Source organism: Sprattus sprattus (genome assembly GCF_963457725.1).
Source record: "Sprattus sprattus genome assembly, chromosome: 5".
NCBI classification, from domain to species: domain Eukaryota; kingdom Metazoa; phylum Chordata; class Actinopteri; order Clupeiformes; family Clupeidae; genus Sprattus; species Sprattus sprattus.
Window position 1 is genome coordinate 26,363,553 of NC_137924.1, and position 20,869 is coordinate 26,384,421.

General features: G+C 42.6%; 3 protein-coding genes across 4 annotated transcripts in view; 1 reads left to right on the forward strand and 2 right to left on the reverse strand.

Moving 5' to 3' along the window:
* lats2 (large tumor suppressor kinase 2) overlaps positions 1 to 5,015 on the reverse strand; it is a 24,009-nt gene extending 18,994 nt beyond the window's left edge. The window contains exons 1-2 of one of the 2 annotated variants that reach the window (XM_080839962.1): positions 4,854 to 5,015; positions 562 to 1,464 (exon numbers count right to left, since the gene is read on the reverse strand). In XM_080839962.1, the coding sequence (XP_080696088.1) occupies positions 562 to 906 (345 nt within the window). In that variant the 5' untranslated portion in view covers positions 907 to 1,464; positions 4,854 to 5,015. Of the gene's footprint in view, positions 1 to 561; positions 1,465 to 3,348; positions 3,458 to 4,853 lie in introns of those variants that run through there. The other variant, XM_080839961.1, reaches the window with a different exon arrangement.
* Positions 5,016 to 9,237: 4,222 nt separating this feature from the next.
* sap18 (Sin3A-associated protein) lies at positions 9,238 to 11,214 on the forward strand. The gene is made up of 4 exons (XM_080840023.1): positions 9,238 to 9,382; positions 10,260 to 10,369; positions 10,567 to 10,689; positions 10,821 to 11,214. Exons 1-4 carry the CDS (start codon positions 9,311 to 9,313, stop codon positions 10,975 to 10,977), a joined length of 462 nt encoding a protein of 153 aa, XP_080696149.1. The 5' UTR covers positions 9,238 to 9,310; the 3' UTR covers positions 10,978 to 11,214.
* Positions 11,215 to 12,339: 1,125 nt separating this feature from the next.
* Positions 12,340 to 18,515, reverse strand: ska3 (spindle and kinetochore associated complex subunit 3; the record flags this gene model as incomplete). The annotated part of the gene is given in 14 exon segments (XM_080840032.1): positions 12,340 to 12,509; positions 13,076 to 13,206; positions 13,665 to 13,771; positions 14,392 to 14,598; positions 15,261 to 15,458; positions 15,939 to 16,135; positions 16,381 to 16,472; positions 16,731 to 17,220; positions 17,438 to 17,609; positions 17,754 to 17,821; positions 17,937 to 18,039; positions 18,354 to 18,408; positions 18,410 to 18,470; positions 18,473 to 18,515. Coding segments are annotated over 14 exon segments (2,094 nt in total).
* Between the last annotated feature and the right edge of the window lie 2,354 nt (positions 18,516 to 20,869).

The window sequence follows — 20,869 nt, forward strand, 5'->3', positions numbered from 1 at the left end:
CTTGTATTTTAAATTTGTACCCAAGCACATCTGAGATACACAAAAAAACTACCAGAAATACCCATGTCTTCACACCAGACAGTTGGTGGTTAAAAGGTAGTTACACTATGCAGAACACATGCAAGGAACTAAACACATGAACTTCAGAGACACTTTCACATCACAGCAAATAATTCTCTGGAGGTGCAGTATTACTTTGTGTAAAGCCTAAACAACATTGCACAATCTGACAGTTGGGCAGACTGAAATAGGACAAAGGACTTAACAACACAAAACACTTTGACTCAAAGATATTCGCACTCAGAGACACACACACACACACACACACACACACACGCTCACCCTCATTTGATCCCAACGGCACACATATTGGCTATATATGAGATGTCAAACTTTGACTGACCCATGTTAATGTCTTTCTCACACACACACCTGCAAGAAGAAAATGCCCCGGTACTTATCATCACACACACACACACACACACACACACACACACACACACATTTTTGCAAGAGAAAATGCAGCTGTATTGACACACTCACACACACACACACACACACCTGGTCACAGCCTGCGTTGACCAGCTCCTGCAGCATCTGCCGGTTGACGTCTCCGATGGGGTCGTTGGCGAAGGGCATGAGGGACTTGCGGATCTCACGCAGAGCGTTCTGGTAGTTGTTGAACTTCTGCGGCTGGCGGACCTGCTGCTGCTGCCGGCTTCCAGGGTCCTTGCTGTCCTTGCCCCCCTTGGAGTCGCCCCCCCGGCCCCCCTCGCCCCTAGAGCTGCCCCCGTGCAGTGCCTGGCTCACCAGCTTGGCTGGTTGCTTCAGGCCCTCCTTGATCTCCTGAAGCCGCTGCCGCGTATTGCCCACGTACGGGGCGGCAGGAAAGGTCTTGGGCCTCATAGTCTTTGGATATAGTAGTAAGTCTGCTTTAATCTAGCAATCGGCAAGAATGCCAACGAATGCTTTGGGAGTCAAGTGAGAACACGTCTCACAAACACACACACACAGACTTTACTCACTCAATCACACACAAACACGCAACTCACAAACACATGTCAAAACAAACCAACCACACACACACACACACTCTCTCTCTCTCTCTCTCTCTCTGCTGGGCTTTTGAGCTGTTTGACCTAAATAGATAACACATATACACACACACACACACACACACACACACACACACACACACACACACACACACACACCAGTGGGATAGATCTGAGAAGAGATTAGAGCACAAGTCCAGGTGTCTCACTCTCTGCTGGGGCCTATCTTGGTTAGTTCTGTGGTCCTAACAAACGCTACTCTATGCTATGCTAACCTACGCTAAGCTAAGCTACTCGGATGCCATCGTTCCGACCCCCCAGTTTAAGGGTCACGTTCCCCCTCGTCCCAAGTCTTATGGGGGGTCAGAAGGACGGCCTCGCTCCACTCCATCCTGGTGCACATCATTGCCTACGGAGAAAAACACAAAAGAAATGAAGGAATGAATGAAGGAGTAGATGAAAGGATGAAGGAATGTGATGAATGAATGTTATGAATGAACAAACACTGAATCATGCAACCAATTGACCAATCAACCTGTGAATCAATCAAGTTTGGTCCCACTCATAAAGCACTTTAGCTCTAGCTAATCAAAGCTATTTACATACAAAGGGGCACTTCAGCACCTCCTAGCACATCCAGGTTTTGCTGGTTTTGTCTTTTCCTGTGCTAGGAGAACATCCCATGTTTTGACGGCATGGTACAGTAGCCACTGCGTGCCAGTTCACACGGCACATACTGGCTGTCTGGTGTGGATGTGAGTAGGTAGGAAGACACACACAGACACTCTGGGCCTTGCTTGAGAAGGAACAGTTCATGGCATTTCTGGCCTAATCACTGGGGTCACCAGTCCTACTCTTTTACAACAGATGCCTTGGGATGTTTTACACCCAGTGTTAAGTTGTGAATGTCAAGGCCTCAGTCCTCATCACTGCAGTGAGAACTGGGATACCATCAGACCACAGGTTAAGTGTATCCTAGACAGCCCCCCAACCCTCGACCTCCGACATCTTCCTCTGTAGGGACTCTTTAGGGACCCCCCCCACCCCTTCAAGCCCTTTTCAAGCAAGAACCTAGTTTACCCAAAATGTCTCCCATAAGGGTAGCTTCAGTAAACCGCCTGTAAACAGTTTGGGTCTGGCTGCTGTGTCCACCATACGTGGGAAAGGCGTAAAAAAAGGTAGTCGGGTTGGGGTGTGGTCGACAGCCGCACATTCACGGACAGCCGTACATCTCCTCTCTCCGCCAAATGCCCCAGCAGGATTGGCCATTAGCACCTTCTCACTGGTTTACCTCGAAGAACATTGCCCGCATTCCAGCACCGCCGTGCTACTCACCCCAGCCAGCGGCCCGCGGGCCAGGCACAGGGCCCAGTGACGCGAGGGAGCCAGGCTCACGTGAGAGCACCCCGTCTGTAAGGCTGGGCACCATCGTTATATGATGGACGCGTTGCCCGTTAACCTACACTTTCAGACCTATAACTCTTAACAGCAGACAAGAAGAGCAGCCCATTTCTCAGAAACATAGAGACATAACTGCAGGCTATATAGAGCCAGGCGAGTTGTTTTTAACATTTTTTCCCCCCTCTCTCTGTCTCTCTCGCTCTCTCCTTGGGGTTGGCTACTGAAAGGCCTTATTCATGATCGCAAAGAGAAACAAAATCATAGTGGTAGAATATTCACAACTAAGGAGGCACACTGAATAACAGGCTTTCGCCGTCATTTTGATCACACCTATGCTGCCAAGCTATGAGACCTGCAGTCCGTGTGGAAGAATAGAGGTTCTTTAAAAAGCTCAGACACTGAGAGCTGGTGGAGGAGTGTGCTGTGGACTTTAAAGTTCTCAACAATCACTGCCATACCACAAAAAAAAGACATAGCCTACTTGCTTGAATACTAAACCCGTCTGACTTAACTTAAGTTCCTGACTTTTCTTAGTTTGGGTAGTGGGTGGGCCCCAAAAAAAACCTTTAACTGCAGCGTGAGTGCACACAAGAGAATTTTCTGATGAAAATATTTAGTTTTTTTGCTTTTTTGGAATGGTGGTGCCTTGCTCCGCAGCAAGAGCTGTTGCCCAATCTTGCGGATATTTTCACCTAAGCTCCCATTCTTGTGATGTTTCCAGCTCAGGGTCCGGAAAGCAGAGAGCATTCCATTCCACAAGTAATGACAAGAAAGCTCACGCTATTGCATCACAAGGCAGCAAAGACCAAAATAAACAATTAAAAAGAAAAAGCACACCTCTTCAAAACAAATGAACATTTTCTAAAAAAAAAACACATTAAGACATACTCACCTCAGAGACACAGTGTGACACATCCTGTACTAAAGCTAGCCTTTTACACAGTCCCCAACCTCCCCTCTCACAATGGTGGGGATTAGGCCAAGTCCATCTACTATGCTTTACCCATCACCTCCTGAGCAGAGTGATACAAAAACAAAGCAAAAAAATCATGAATGCATGTCTAAACATAAGTAATGATCACCAATCATAACAGAGAGAATGATATGGCCTTTGAATATAGGCAAATACAGCCAACCTGATCAAACTGAATGCTTACCCCTACTGTTTTACTCCAGCATTTATGGCTGTGGACAAGACAGTAGGTCTTATCAATGTTATGAAAGAAAAGTGGTCCAATGATACTACCCCGATGGTTTCGCGTATCACATCAATTCCTTATCAACTAGCTGCAGGCATACAATATCATGTGATCATCCACACAAAATAAAGGGATTAATATTCCTTTTTAAAACATGGATTTGATCAATGTATAGGCCAATCGTGATGAAAAGACAGTAAAGAGTCCTCAATAGAAACCCCCGTATGATTGCGCATTATACCTGAAACATGGCTGGTTAAACACCTGGGAGCACATGGTCAGCTAGCAGCGCATCATATCTGGCGTTGACAGTGAGTAAAAACGAAAATGAACTTCCCATTTAATTTTAGATTTTATAAATTCATTTTAACTTTCAGGTTCTCTGTTGGGCTACCAAGTTCCCCTGTTTTCCTCACTTTTCACATCAATCTAAACAAAACGTGCAGCAACAACTTTGAGAAGACAAATAGGCTATTCCAAAACAGTAAACTATCTGAAACGTTGACATGCATATTACACACTTCATATGACAATTGTTGTTTGCTCAATTTAGGGAGTATTACGGAATGTCTTTTTACTGTAATTTGGCCTCACGTTACGATTTTTTGGGAAAAATCCAAAACATTCCCGGAAAATATATTCCATACAATCAAAGATAGTAACATCTTGAACTTCTATATCAATGATTGTCTGTAATGCTCCACTACAAAAATACAAATTATAGACTTCCACCCTTGCGTTTTGGACGAAGTTAAAAAAAAAAAATCTTCAAGGTATAACAGGATTACCTTTACGCAAGGAATTTCTCTCAATCACTGCAAGTATTAACCTCATCCTCTAAGATTGATTTAAAAAAACAGATTTCTTATCGTTATATTACTACAAGGCTAATGTCAGTGAAAAGTGAGTTTCGAGGCCTGTTCGATCGCAGCTTGGAGGTTATGAGAGCTTTTGACTGGGGTGAGAGGAACGTAGCTCCGCTAACGCAGTCCGACATTCCAATGTAGGGAGAATTTGGAGTTCTATCAGTCCTCTGTTGCCCAGTCCCTGTCGGGTTTTTATAAGCAATCGAAGAGTTTTACTTCGTTCCGTGTGATTATTTAACGCCAATCGTATGGATGATTACCTTAACCCGTTGGCTCGTGGTATATTTTGTCGTAGATTATGTGGTTTGGCGGAGAAGGTCTGTGTTACTCACCATGTGAGAGAAGTGGGAGAAGAATGTAAATCCAAGAAAAGTTTAAACAGCCGATACACTCCGAGCTATCTTGAATTCGACTTGTTCATAAACCCAAGGAAGAATAACGTAAATCCCGTTTTCGTCAGTTATGGAGGACACACAAGGGATATCATAAGATAAGACTCCATTTTCTCCCCACTCTCGGCAGAATTAGAATGCAGTACAAAGTTGGACACTTACTGCATTGTTAACATTCCAAAGGTGTCACGTGTTCTACCAATGCACGTCAGCACCGCACATACTCTAGGCGGGGCTTCCTACATTTACAACCGTATTCAAATAATAAAAGTTTATGATGGCTAAGTCATTCATCTAAACAAGAAGCCAATATCTATAGTATGTTTTAAAAAGGAAAATATACCGTAGATGTTTTTATTTCTCCTCTGTATGAAAGTATTAAACACAGAATTAAAACCCTGGAGACTTCTTAAAATCTAGATCTATTTTAATCAATGCAGCCTACCCAAATTGTACAGTTCCTGCTATTACTCGTCGATTTTCTTCTTAACCTTTGAAATTATCTGAAGATTGACAATAATATGGTGTGGGAAATATCTACACTTTATTAGGCTAGTTGTTAAGAGTGTCCATAGACTCAATGGCATGTGCTTCTGTAGGAAACTAGTCATCTTCGACTCATTGCATGGAGACCCAGGTTGCATTCCTAAACAACTGTTCTTTTATTTCTCGCATTCCTAATGCTCCTGCTGTTGACCCATTTATTTCATCCAAATGTGCAGCAGTTATTCCAGGTTTCCTGTGGAGCTGTGTCCCTCTTCCACAGCATCCCCTGAAAGTATGAACGGACTCTATTCCCAATTAACTAATAACTTACAAATCAACTAATCTCTCCCTTTGACATTACTCATGCTATCAGATGTGAAGTGATAAGATACAGTGTTGCAATATTATTAATTGTCTTAACATGTTGCATGCTTCACTTTTTCTGATTGCTGTGTGGTTTCCTATGAGGTTTGCTTTAGAAAAGGCCTTTAAAACACAATCAGGTAGTGTGGAGGACATTTTATGGACACATATTTATACAGTCGATCACCTTTCAAACCAAGACGATACGTGACGCAATCAAGAATCATGTGCATACAAGACGTACAGTACTTCAGGCGCAGATTTGTCTACGTATTTTGAAAAAGAAAAAACAAATGTGTGAGATAGATATGTGTTTTGTTTAAATGTTCTTTAAAAGTATAAACAGTTGAGAGTCATAGTGTTAACAAAAAATATATAAAAGTACAGACAGCTGTCAGTTGTATTATTGACAAAATAGAAACAGAATGTTTGACAAACATGGATCTGCAGGCCTTCACAAATTCCCCATCCCAAGCAAAATGCTAAAACATGCGCATAACTCTCTCTCTCTCTCACACACACACACACACACACACACACACACACACACACACACACACACACACACACAGAGCTTTCACATGTAAAGTGATTAAGTACTCAGTTTTAATCAATAACATTACATAATGTTTGGATGTCTACAAAATGAAAGGTAACAGTATTAAACGACTTGTTTCAAGAAACAGTAGCAGAAGCATTTTGCAAAATCAACTGCGCAATATTTATGTCAACAGCATTTGGAGAGAACACAGAATGATCTCCTTTTTGATGCAAAAATATATAGAGATACATTATTTTCTAAAGGAAATGAACCTTTTGATAACCTTTGCATCAGCATTACAGAGGCTAAGGCACTAGCACCTGAGTACAGCTGAAATCCAGACAAACACTACGGTAATCAAACTTATCATCATCATCATCATTGACATCGTCTTCATCTTCTCTGGATCTCACAAAGGAGTTTTGGCCCAAGGCGCTATTGTGGAGGTCTCTTGTTATTCAGCATGCGTAATCGGCCTGTTCGAATGTGAAGAATGCATGGAATGTCCCCATCTGACCAAAAACTTGTACATATTTCAGTTCCAAGAGCTGTGGCACTGCCCTTGGCACAGCTACAAAAAGCTACTATGACTGACTGCAGTACAACACGCGTTCCATATTTGACTCATACCGAACGAACCACAACTATGTGCGTAGACTGGTCCTTTTAGTCTGTTAACCAATTCCCATGAACCCCCAATGATTACGCAACATGTAATTAGAAATACATGTGTATGTCCACAAAAAAAAAAAAAAAATGTGAAGACAAAAAAAAAAAAAAACAGAAGTGACTCCCTTTGCTTGCAGGAAGAACGTGCAAATAACAGCAACCCTTGACATGAGGGGTTGTTAAGAGTGCAGTTGAGTGATCACTCCAGTGGAGCTGCCGATATGCACAGGTTGTTTAAGGCACACGCCACCTGCACTATCTTGTCGAATGTTGTCATGCTGGAGGCACGGTCCACAGCGGTGAATGGGCTCTCCACCGGGCCTGTGAGGATGGCATATCTCTTCTTCACCATGGAGATGACCTTCTGCACATGTCTGTGTACGCTGAGTCTCTCCTGGGTCATGGTGTTGGTCGTGGTGGTCCAGGGCGCATGGCTCATTTCCGGGAAACCCTCCCTGTGGATGATGCCGCAGGAGCCGGTGACTTTCAGCTGAGCACCACGTGCCGCTACAGACTCAGCGATATCCAGGTCGTGGTCAGCCAGCACCACGTCCCCTGGAATAAGCTTGCACAAGAAGCCGCAACCTTCCGCCAAGCACTTGTCACTCACGTTGCCAGGCGACCCTCTTGAAACGAATGTCACTACGCCCTGCGGGGCGACACCAATAAGGTACTTCTGCTCGTTAGCTCCAGACGTCCGAGGGGAATAGGGTATTCTACCCTCTGCAGCTGTAGGGTGATGTTGGTTCCGCTGCGAGTCAACCGGTCTTTCCAGGGAGACCCTGAAGCACTCAATGATCACGGCACAATCTGGATGTGTGGCCTTCAAAGCTGCCGGAAGGTTCTTTCTCAGCTCAACCCTTGAGGGCCAGAAGACTGCTGTGGGCACCAGTGTGGCTGACATGATGTTGATGATTCTGTGGACTGTTCTGGTCACCGTGGCGACCTTTACTCCAAAGCGGTACGCCAGGTCCTGGTTTCGCAGATCCAGCCTGAGCCTCATGAGAGTCAGGAGGAGCTGCTGGAACTTGGAGAGTTTGGAGTTCTTGTCCCCCTTCATGTGAGGAGCCAACAGCCACATGACTGTCTCAAAGACAAAGTAGTTCGGAAGCCCTGTGTAGAAGCTCACTTTCTCTGGGTCGTTTCGGAGGGACCCCTCAGTGAGGGACATCTTCTCTACGGACTCCCTCAGGGCTAGGTTCTCCCTCCTCAGGGCTTTCAGACTGGCTTCGTAGTCAATAAACTGAGTGGAGGCGCTTCTGCACAGCTTTTCTGCTTTTCCTTTACAGTCACTCATCTGGCCCATTTCATCACTGTCGTCTTCATCTTCCTCGTCATCATCGCTGCTCATGGATGATGACGTGGTCTCAGCCTCCTCTGGGTCTTGCTCCTGCTCTTGGTTCTGAACCATCTCCCCCAAGAACCTGCCCTGCCCCTGTAGGAAGAGCAGGGCATTGGCCGCCTCCACTTGAGCCTCCGGTTTGTCAGACAGTTCACACGCGCCTGCTTCCTTCATGTTCTCAGACAAGGAGGCAGCAGTGGTAAAAACTGAGGGAACATAATCTGGTGACCTGGGATTCTTCACCTGTTTACCTAAAAGGAACAAAAATAGACAGAAGCTCACCTTAAGAACCATCAGGCACGTTTTGAAAGAGCTAAAAGTTTTCAAGTGCAAATAAACCCACCTGGTGGAGAATGACTGACTGACAATGCCATTACAATCAGCAGTCAACAGAAAAGGGGAGAGCAAAAAGGGTTTTTTAAAGTTGCAAAAAGGGGACTTGGTTGTTTATGAACAAGGAGCTAAAGTGACATGGAATGATTGTTCTGATGGAGAACCCTGGATTATTTTTGCAGTAATTCCTAGACATACCTGAGATGAAGTGGTTACTACACAGTCTACTCCCGTCGTTTGGCACCCATCCCTCTCTATTCACAGCAGCTATCCAACGCTGTTTCCTTTCTGGGTCACGAGGAAACCGATAAAACGAAAGAGTGGTCCCGGGAGTTCTCCTGTTCCTACAACCAGCCACCACGCACGTGTGAACCATATTAGGGCCACAAAATGTGCGGACCGGTGGTGATTTTAACTAGCTTTCTCATACCCTGACTCCCAAAATGGCGACAACAGTCCGCTACACAGGAAACGTCCAGTCGTCATTTTAATGGCTGTTCGTCGTCGCGAGTATTCTTTTCCAAAGCTGTGATTGGTCAATAACTCCCTCTTTCCTGCCTTCTTTTGACGACATCCATGCGCGACACAAATACTCAACATTTACTTTGCTGAACACTGCTAATCAATATAGCAAGTGTTTGTTTTAAGTATTTGTAATTAGAAATGGCCGTGGAATCGAGGGTTACACAAGAAGAAATAAAGAAAGAGCCCGAAAAGCCCGTCGATAGAGAAAAGGTAATTCAGAGAACATGTGTATCGTCATTTGATTACGAAGTGTTAACGAGTGGTTTCTTTCACGCCTCTATGCTAACTAGCCACACTGCTTTGCGCCGACCTCTTTCCTTTTAAGTAAATGTAATGCTGCATCGGAATGGTCGTGAAGAGGACATAACGAGCGATGTACTTTACTGAAGTAAACACATAAATAATTCTATCTGATGCATGCACATGTTGATGTAACAATTCATTGATTGAGTAACACGGATACCGCTAGCCTAAGTTACCCTTCAAGCTAATGTTTAGCATGCTTTGCTAACAAGTTTAAGTTGACTTCATGCATATTACCCAGAATGTTACCTGACAACTCGGAGACACAAATGGCCAGTTGTCTTCACATCATCATATTCTGCAAAAAAAAACATAGCAAGTTCAGTCCCGAGACTGATTCTATAAAAAAAAGTTTTGGTCAACACACATTTCAGAGTAGTGGTTCTGCTGAGACGATTGTAAATGTATCCATACATTTAGCTGGTAGCTACGTGTTCCGAGAATTAGGGCATGAAAGGAAATGTGCAAAGTTGAAAGAACAGCTCGCAAATCACCGTTGCTAGCGTCCTAATAATTGCAGTATCGTCAAGTTCAATTCCGTTTGGTTCACGAACCTGTCTCTAACAGCACTATAGCCTTCCATGACCTCGCAGATCCAAGCAGGAATGTCTTTCGACTAAAATAACATAATGCCCAATTTTGCCTGTGGTGTGTACAGTTTAGTGTATGTTGTATTGCTATAAAACAGATATAGCAGAAAGTAATTGTGCGTTGTGACTGCTTTAGCTTTGTGCTTAAATATATTGTTGGCATTAAAGCTTGTGCTATTTTTTTGTGTGTGCAGACATGTCCACTTCTTTTGAGGGTTTTTACAACCAACAATGGCAGGCATCACAGAATGGACGAGTTTGCCCGTGGAAATGTCCCCTCAAGTGAACTGCAGATCTATACCTGGTGAAGTTCTTTTTTTTGTTTGTTATCTTTATAACGGTTGACATGTATCTATCGAATATCCACTATGTATTGTGTATTTTTACCATTTTTTTTTTGTTTATATTGGTCATTGTGAATTCGTTCTTGACAGATCTATCGGATACGCAACACTGTTTGCATCATAGTTTTTAAAATGTTGAATTTGTTTCAATATGCAGGATGGACGCCACTCTAAAAGAACTAACAAGTTTAGTGAAGGAGGTCTATCCTGATGCTCGAAAAAAAGGGACTCACTTTGGCTTTGCTATTGTCTATCCAGATCCGAAACGGCAAGTCTACAGGTAAGCTATTTCTAATTAGTTTCTTATACACTTGTGCTCTGCCTTGAGACCATGTCAATTGTAAATGGCACTATTTAAATAAAATTAAAGTCCCGTTTTAAGTTTGATCACCTGTTTCTTTCCCATTGCAGGGTTAAAGATATAGGCAGCACCATATCGGGCCGAAAAGGCGCAGACGACTCCATGACCCTGCAGTCCCAGCGCTTTCAAATAGGAGACTACCTAGACATTGCCATAACACCACCCAACAGGACACCAGCTGTGCCAGGCCGGATGAGGCCGTACTGATCCTCTGCATCAAAGCAGGAAACCTCATGAGAAAGAGTGTCCTACAACACATGTTAATCCATGATGTTGGGTGGTTTGATGGTGGATTGTTTTTTTTTTTTTCCTCTCTCTCTTTTGCTATGCTTTTAATTTCTCTTGTGGATTTTATACAAAGATGAGTTTGAGATCAGAGTGGAGCTAGTGTTGCCTCGTCTCCAGATTCTTGTGATGTTAAATAAACCTTTTTTCCATTCATAATCATTTTGTGCATATGGTTAATTACCTTTTTCCTATATCTCCTCTATATGTATAATTTTTTACCACCTACACAACCAAACCGGTTCGGAAAACCTACTGCCAGGACCAGGTGTAGTGCCTTTTTTATTTCCACTGTCACTTTCACCTGCTGTCCATACCTGAAGTACCACTATATTTGTCTTTACCATCACACATTACCTTAAGGACACCGTAAGAAATATGAGTATTTAAACAGCCTCAGACAGTCAAAATATCACTTAAGTTCAACTGTCAGGCTAAATAGGAGGCTTGTAAAGTAATGGACAGCCCAGGATACCATTTAAGGTTTTACTAAGCACCTTGGCAGAAGGGGATGGAGTAGTCTTGCAAATACTTTATTATAATTATGAATAATAATAATAAATCCACGGGTAAACATAGGTGTCCACTTTCTGTAGGCTACATTTACCAAAATTAGGCCGGCCCTGGAGTTCAGTTAATTTTTTTTTTTTTAAGGTTTTGGGCATTTTAAAGGTTTAAGCATGATGAGCATTTAATCACCTAGATCATTAAAAAAAAAAAAAAAAAAAGTTTTCACCATACAATTACGGGGACAACATTTACATACAACATTTATTAAAGGTTATTATATATATTACAAATGTAGAATCTCAAAATTATCAGTTGCCTTGACTTCTCTTCTCTCATGTCACCATAATCAACACAAGGCCATGAAGGACAATGGCTGAGCAACAGTGCTGTCTTCTAGAATGTATTTTCAAAAGAGTAAATAAAGACATGATAGTGCATTCTAAGACTTTAACAGCGGCCTGCCACTTCTACAAGGTTGACTGGACAAAACTATCTTGTCCACAAGAAAAAGAACACGGCATGCTTAAAACTACATACAGCCTCTTCTTTTGGGCTGACACAACAGATAACACAGAGAATATGTACGTACACAATATACACACAGTATGGCAACCATATGTCTGCATTTGACCAAAACACAGTATGTGGTACATACACATTAGATGTCAAACAACCCATCTTGAATGAGCGTCAATCACAAACTGATAGAATTGAAATGACCATTGAGGCCCAATCCAGGTTAATGAAGCCTGTTTGTGTGGGCTGTGGGGGTGTTCATGTGTGTGAAGGGATCAGCTTGTACATGGCGCTGTTTCCTGCTCCGTGGATGTGCTCTACTCTCTTCAGCTGCGTCAGGCACAGCAGGAATGTTGGCGCCTTTGCCCCGACGCCCGTGATGCTCCTCAGCTCGTCCATCAGGAACCTTGTTGGGTCCAAATGCTCACCTGTGGGACAGGGGAAGTGGACGCGCATAAACATATATGTCTGGAGACGACCAATGTAGGGATTTGATTTAAATGTGGAACAATTAGCATGTTAAGACACCTAATGAGTGTAAGACTGCAGCACAGATTCAAAGAGAAAACAGCATACATTACTGGTGTTTTTATTATATAAGTTGTGGGCTGCTTTCAGGAGGAAAAACACCCTGTGTAACATCATCAGTCCATGGCATTCAATTTTAAAGAGATGAACCAGATTCTGAGACTTGATGCATGGATATCAAATGTTGATGTTTGCTTAACTCACATCCTTTTTTTAATTCAGAAGTACTCCTGTTACATTACATGAGTTGATAATCAACAGACTATCAGTCGCTATTAGACAAACAATCCACAAACCTAACGCAAATCTGTCAACTAACCCTGACCATAGTCTGACCCCACCACCAAACCATTTGTAGTCCTATCAAAGGATGCTTTGTTCATTGTTTATGAAGGCCCATTAAAACAGCTATACCCCTCTCCCTTAAAAAAACTACAAATCCCCATTAGACTCCAGTTCCACCCACCATTCTGTCGCTGGTGCAGCGCGGTGTTCATCTCCTGGATGGCCTCATTCAGTTTTCCGAGGGGGATATGCTGGAGGTAGCTGGGCAGGCCCAGGAACTCCTTTTGCGTCACCAGCGCTAGGCTCTGAAGTCTGCAGGGGAGAGGGGGAGACGGGGCAGGGATGAAATCACTCTACCTGAAGAGGGCAAAGCAGGCCCACGCCTCCTATAAGGACTTTACTGAGGCCCAGAACAGAGGACCTGTGAGCGGGTAGATCTGCAAGGTGAAGACTGAGCTCCTGTCTATGACACCTGGCTAGGAGACACAGCCTTCCTTCCCATCATTGACTCTATTCGACATGTCATTGTTTCAGTGTGCAGCATTCGTACTCTGCGTTATTTTGTGCATTGAACTCTACATCCTGGTACCCAACAGCCCCATTGCAGTACATAAACTACTCACAGCGCACTTCACATCTGTATATGTGCATGTATGAGTGTGGGTGTGCTCTAACATGACACACTGAATCTGAACTGTTTGGCCAGTTTTATTCAGACTGTATTGCCTCTCTGAGACAAACTCCTCACGGAGACGATTTTGGAGACTCACTGTATGGTTTGTTGGTTCTCCTTTCCTGTCCCTGTGGCCTGCGGTGCTGCTTTGAGGGCAGGCTGAGGGACGGCTGACTTCATCTCAGTGTTGCACTGAGACACCAGCTACAAAGGCAAGAGAGGATGGAAGAGGCATCATTCAGGAGTGATGTAAGGATATTCTACAGATATTTTGTACATTTTGCTGATGTGCCACAGTGAAGGAACATACAGTTGTTTGTAGGGGTGGGAATCTCTTGGCACCTCACGATTCGATTCGATTACGAGGTCACCGATTATCGATTCTAAACCGATTATCGATTCTAAACCGATAAAACGATTATTGATGCATTTCGACTTTTAAAACATTCAAGTTTGCTACGCAGAGTCTTTGATTGCACTTCCTACTTTGTGTTTGATAATTAAAGAAAATCCACAGATGAATAACCTTCTCTATCTTTTATTAAAGAAAAAGCTTTTCCTTGTCACAATTTTGACTTTCTATGAACAATGCAATAATCGATGCAGCTTGCATTTCAACATAAAATGTATGTGTAAAAAATATATATCTATTTTTATTTTTTTTTTATTACAAAATCGATTATGAACTTTTCTGAATCGAGACAGGGGGGGAGGATACATGTAATGAAATGATCATTACATATCAATAACAATGATGTCATTAATGTCTATCATCATAAAAAACATGTCATTATTTGTGATATATAAAACCTTTACGGACTTACTTTGAAGATGTCCTGGGTGATGGCGCTCATATCCGGCATCTCTGGGGTCCGTGCTTCTGGGTCGTAGTCCCTCCTGACAGGTGGACTGGCCAGTTTCCACTCCTGGGTTTGGTTCTCCTGAATATCCAAAACAGGAGGTGTAGGTTCCTTAGGACCTAGCTCTCCTCCCATGTTCACTATAGACACGCTACGGGTTTCTACCTGCATCTGTATGGAGAGAGAGAAAGAGAGAGTGAGTCAGAGACTTGACTTTTAAGTTTCCTTTATTTCCAGTTAAAAAAAAGGAAGCACTTAAGAGGTAAAATTAAGACATGCTAAAGACCAAAACATTAAATAAACAAATAATCAAAAAAAACTATCATTACTAAATAGAACTCAATTTATGTACTCAGAAAATCTGTAGCATACCCTCTTCATTGACCTTGTAAATACAATTCTAAATCCCCCACATTTTGGTGAAAGAGACTCAGAGAGTGAGAGAGACAGTCAGAGAGGGAGAGAGAAAGGGAGAGGGAAAAAGACAGAGAGAAAGAGAGAGGGAGCGCGAGAGAGGGAAATGGTGCAAGTTGCAGAAGGAAACAGTAGAGCAAAAAGACCTGTACAGTTTACCCACAGTCACCCAGTGATGGACATAATCACAGATTTAGGGAGCATATCACCACCAAACTAGGACAATGTGAACCAGCACACCTAAACTACTTACCCTCCCACTTACCCAAAGGCATTTATGACTTGTTGTGTCAAGAACAAAATCATGTCATCTGACTGTTTATGACTGTGGCAATCCCATGTTCCTCTGCTTGCCGTAACATGCCCCATTATAATTAACACCTCTCACACAGCTGCGGGATGAATCAATCAAGCCTTACACTTTGGAGAGTGAGGCACAGACTTGACTGCAAGGTTGGCATCTCGGGCGTGCGCTGCAGCTCTTCCTCACACAGTTCGACTGGCATCTCCGGAATGTCCTCGGATACGGAGGTGTGTCGATAGTCCAGGGCCGGAGGGTGTTCAACAGGGTTGCTCAGCCCTGGCCTCTGCGTGGTTGACTCATCAGATGTTACGTCCTAAATACATGATCAGAGTGACCGCTGAGGTTGGAGTTTGGACATAGAATATAAACGCTAGTCATTCACTACTGCACTATTTGGTTTAAGTAAGCCATTTTGAAACCCGTTGTGATCAAAATAAGTGATCCACTCCCTTTCTTAGCCAAAGCCCATCCCACCTCTCACACTTTTAACTAAGGCCAACTTCTTTGAAAACAGGTGTGCCAATGTCCCAGAAGTCATATGCTGATGCTGGCAGATTACAAGGCTTTGAGATCTAAACCTACTCTCCTGTAAAATTCCTGATGCCCTGAGAGGAATAGCTCTTTGTGCTGGCTGGTTGGATGTGAGTTTACAGGACCAACTAGCTTTTTCTTCTTTCTTCGGGACAGATTTCTCAGACCGTGACTGATAGTTGGTGGTATGTGGCAAGAATTGTGCTCAATACTACAAGAACAATTGGTCATCTCTTACTCTGTCTCTGTCTAATATACTCACCTTTTTAACACTCATGAGTTTGCGACAATAAGGCGTCTCAAATGTGGGGAGTTCAGGGGAATTAAGATCACTTGACTGCCCAGGGGGGGACTTCAGGTTGCCGTCGCAACTCCGGACAGGGGTACGTGGAGAAGCCCTCCTTTTGAGCCTGAATCCTGGTGTACGGATCTCTGGTGTTTCAGGGGTATTCATATACTCTAGCAGATTAAAATTTATATTGCATTTAGACAAAGTTAGATACATTATATATCAATACAGTGATGATGTTACAGTGGTATCTCTGTATAAAGTATGTACAAGTAAATGTACCTACTAAAAGAACCAAAGGTTACTTAACTGGATGTTCAATCATTAAAGCAAATATTTTAGAGGAAATCACAGGTATACATGAGATGACAAACTGTGATAAGTCAATATAAAATTTTAAATAAATCATATTTACCGCTGAAGACCATGGGAGAGAAGGGTGCTGATGCTGCGTTAGATGTCGCCAATAGGGGAACCTTTTCCATTGGCCCATTAGTGTTCAGCTTGCTGATATATAAACATATATTCAAACAGTATTTTTACAGTTAAAATAAATAAAATCAATAAAATATATTATCATAAGACAGTGTATACCCTTTACTGTGTTTATAAATTCAGTTTTGTCCAACCTGTAGTGTACTTTGTGCACTGGGTTCCAAAACTGCCACTTGCCAGTCGCAAGCAATTAGGAAGCATATTATTTTTAAAAATCCCTACACATAGCAAAGCATGTTTAAATGGCAGGAAAGCTACACAGCTGACTACCTGGCAGGCTTAAGTGGCTTCTTGCGGAAAAGGTCCATGGTGAAGTCATTGTTGAAGCACATGGTGTGCTCTGAGATGCCAAAGTCCTCCGGCTGTGGGGAGGGTGCATCATCGTCCAGTTTTAGGAAGCACTTGGGTGTCTTGGGCACCGCAAGCTGCATGGTTGTCATGGAGAGTAGCGACAGGAGTCCCTTTGGGGCCAGTGGTGTAGGTTCTTCATCCGCGGCATAGTTTTTTAGCATATTCTGCAAGTGCAGCTCTGACAGGCCAAAGTCGGTGAGCTTCGGGGTACACATGGCGGTGAACAGGGAGGGGGCTATCCTCTCCGGGGTAAACTCATCCGGGTCCTTATGATCTTCCGGATGTTCACCTTGGTCTTCCCCCTCTGTGTCATGATCTTCCCCCTCAGTCTCCTCCACCTCTTCCTCTTCTCCAACCTCTGCCCCCTCCTCAGACTGAGGTTCTGACTCTGCATGTTCAATCCCTGGAGCTGAGAGACAGGATGATTTCAAAGAGGAAGCGGGGGGGGGGGGGGGGGGGGGCAGAGACAGAGTGGTCACCCACCTCAGGTAACACAACATCACAGGACTTTAAGACAATAAGACAAGTAGTTAAAAGACCAAAACTAATCAAATAAGGAACACAATTTACAGAAGAAATTCTTAATATGAAGAACTGGTGTTTTCACAACAAAAAAATGTTTTTACCTGGGTGATTCTGTTTTGGATGTCTGGGTTTGTAGCCATATTGCTCGAGGTGGCAGCCCAATGTGTCAAGGGCTTCCTTGACTTGTTGTCTCTTTTCTGACCACGTGTGTATGAAGCTCACCACCTCCTCCCTCTCCTCTCGACTTTCCACGAGTTCCTGTTGTATCTGCGACTGCACGTCAAACAGATGATTGATTACATCAATACAGACAGCGGTTACTGCCAATTACATATCATGGCATAATTAAGTTAACAAATATGGGAATGGGAGCGGTTACTGTGAAAGTAAAACAAAAGGTTACAACTAATGCCATACCTTGAACCCTCTTACTTCTGATTGCAGCTCATGCAATGTTGACAGGCAAGCTCCCCCAGTGGTGTCATCTAAACAAAATGCAATACATGGTTAAGCTTAAATGTTTTCACGTATTGCTTAATTCAATTACATCTTTGTATAAATTAGTTATCTTTATTGAAGTAGTCAAATAAGTTAACTCACCGTAGTTTTGGTTCTCCCTTATATCTTGGAGATGTGCAGTTTCTTTCTCCAAACGTCCCACTAAATGACGCACTTTAGCGAAAAACGCCACCCGAGGCTCCATTCTGTCAGACGCAAATATACCTGGGTGAATACAGAACAAAAGTACTAAAAGGGCCACATCCTGAGGTAACACATCCTAAACAGCTACCGATTAATCTGACATAAAACGTTCCGTCGAGGAGCTAAATGTTCGTTATCATAGTAACTCAACGTTTGCCTAAAATCACAACAACGGCTAACTCTTCATTAACACCATACTAGACAAAACAAACAGAGGCCGACATTAAATTCTTTACTTAATAACATACTTGTAGTATTACTGTAAATTAAAAAAAATAAAATAACATTCATGTGTTTGTTAGAGCTATTTTACCAAAAACTAATGAAACAAGCAGCAATGTTTTTCAAATTTCCGCGGTTCCGGAGGTGGACGGAAGTACGTCAGAGAAATATTTCTTCGCTCATCCAACCACCAGCATGACAGATTTTGTAAAAGTCTATTAAGCTACTGCCACCAAGGTTTCCGGAGTAAAACATCAAATTATTATAAAACACTCTGGAGGGCTCCAGGGTATACCCGGCGAGAGCAAAAAATATGAACATACTGAACCTTCAAACTATGACATTAAACAACCTTTTCATATTTATATGTAGGCCTATTACAAATATTTTCCCACTGTCCTTTTGATATGTATTTTTTCTCTTCAACACAACAATGTCCTTAGCCTAACATTCATTTCAGTCATTTCAATCTCATAGGTTAATGTCTGAAAAAAAAAGCTTATCAGATTTTGATTATTTGAGTGTATAAATAGTGAGCAGAGCATGCAGCCCAGTGAAGGTCAGGCTGAAACCACACTCCATATTTCTCTCCTGGGTGAGTCTGTTCTTGGTGACAAATTAATTTACACACAGTCTTTAAGCATTAAACTTAATTTACTGCAACTGATTAAACAGGCTTGAAATACATACAATGAAGCATAACGTAATAGTATGGACACAGACACTGTTGTATATGCAAAGTCCTGTGTAATCCAACAATACTATGTGTTCATTCGTTGTAATATATTATGCCTTCTTCTCAGCTGCTTTGCATCAAGACTATTCTTCACTATGGCACTGTTTGGAAAAGTCCTGGAACCAGTTGGCTTCATGCAGACCATGAAAGGCCTCGTCCAGGGTATCTGCTCCTGCCTGGGTGACAGTGCCAATCCTGAGGACAAAGACCTGGTCAAGAAGAATCTGGACCACATAGACCAGGAGCTGAGCTCCTTTGGACCCGGTTTGATCCACGACACGGAGGTCCACCGTCTGGAGGACGACCTGGTGGTGGTTTACAACCAGCTGGGAACCACGATCCGGGCCCAGCCGGACTTCACTAAGCGGGAGAAGGAGGTGTTTCTGGAGTACGTGAGGGAACACCAGCTGGAGAGGCAGCTGACCGCACTATACAGCCGCATGATGGGCATCTCTGCGCTGACGGACCAGCCCACTCTGCTGGAGGAGCTTGTTCAGAACCGACGACCCAAACGCTGGGAGATGAGGGAGTTCTGCGTCAAGGTCAGTGGGGTCGTGTAGGTTAAACTAACTGCAGCAAAGGGTGTTGCCTCGTTTGGACACAGTAGGTACCTCATGACATATTCACTGATAAATGTGATATTTAAACTAATTAAATTCAATTATTAATGAAATAGTTCTAACACAATTGTGGATGAGAGTTTAATGGAAAATGAGAGATGTAAAAATAGATGAAATAGAAGATTTAACCAATTAAAATTTCAACTATAAATTTCCCATCAGAGATTAATGAAGTAAACCCTGTTCTATCCTAAAAGAAAGATTTACAGAAATATAACTCTTGGTAAAAGTGTAACATTGTGTTTAATCTGCGATGGAAAGTGATTGTAGTTTCTGACAATCAGGAATGTGTATTTGTTTGACAATCAAAATATTATAATGATCTAATACCACTGAGAGTACTGTATACTCTAAGTGCCTATTATTTTATCCTCAATCTGAACTTGCTATGGAGGCCAGAGGAAGGAGTGGCCTGACCTTGGGAGGTAGTATTTCTTTAACGTCAGTAGACTTATCAAAAACAAACATCAGTGCAATATCAGCTGACACATAAACGGCAGTCTTTCAAGAGTGCTCCCTCAGACTGGTAGAGGGGACTGGATTCATTATAAAGACACGCCATCTGCACAGTGCCTCCTCTGACTTAATTTAAGACACTCTTTGAGGAAACTTTCTTTTCTTTTTTTTAGCTTTCGGATATTTTAGAAAAAACAAACAATAAGGGAAAGGCAGCTGCCTCAAGAACAGATGGCTTTTTTAGGAATCTCTGCAGCTTTGCTTTAAGAATCTTAACTAAACTTAACCAAACCAAAAATACAAAGCAAGTGATAATGTGGTCAATTTACAGAGGTGTGAACAATGAATGCGATATTTACAATGAATGCATTTTGGTATATTCAGTATATACTATACACACTATACACACTATATATACACACACGCAATATAGTTGCATACTGATGAAAGAAAATGTATAAGTCTCTTTCCATGCTTGTTTACCTACAGTACATATCGCCAAAGGAGATTAGTAAAGTTGATGCATTTTAGTATTTCTGTACTTTGGTAAATATTGCATCAGCTTGTATAACAACAGATGTTTAGAAAAGTATATGACATCTCATTAAAATCATAGTGTAGTACAAGCAATTTAGCTTACGTTATACTGTAAGGCCTCTAGTGAGATAGGCCCTGACTAATGACTATGATTATTAATCCATAAACAACATGATTTCTGGGTGATCAAGTGATCTCTCAAGCTGTTGAGTACTGGTAATAACAAAAAAAACACCATCAATCTATCTTTTGATGGAAAT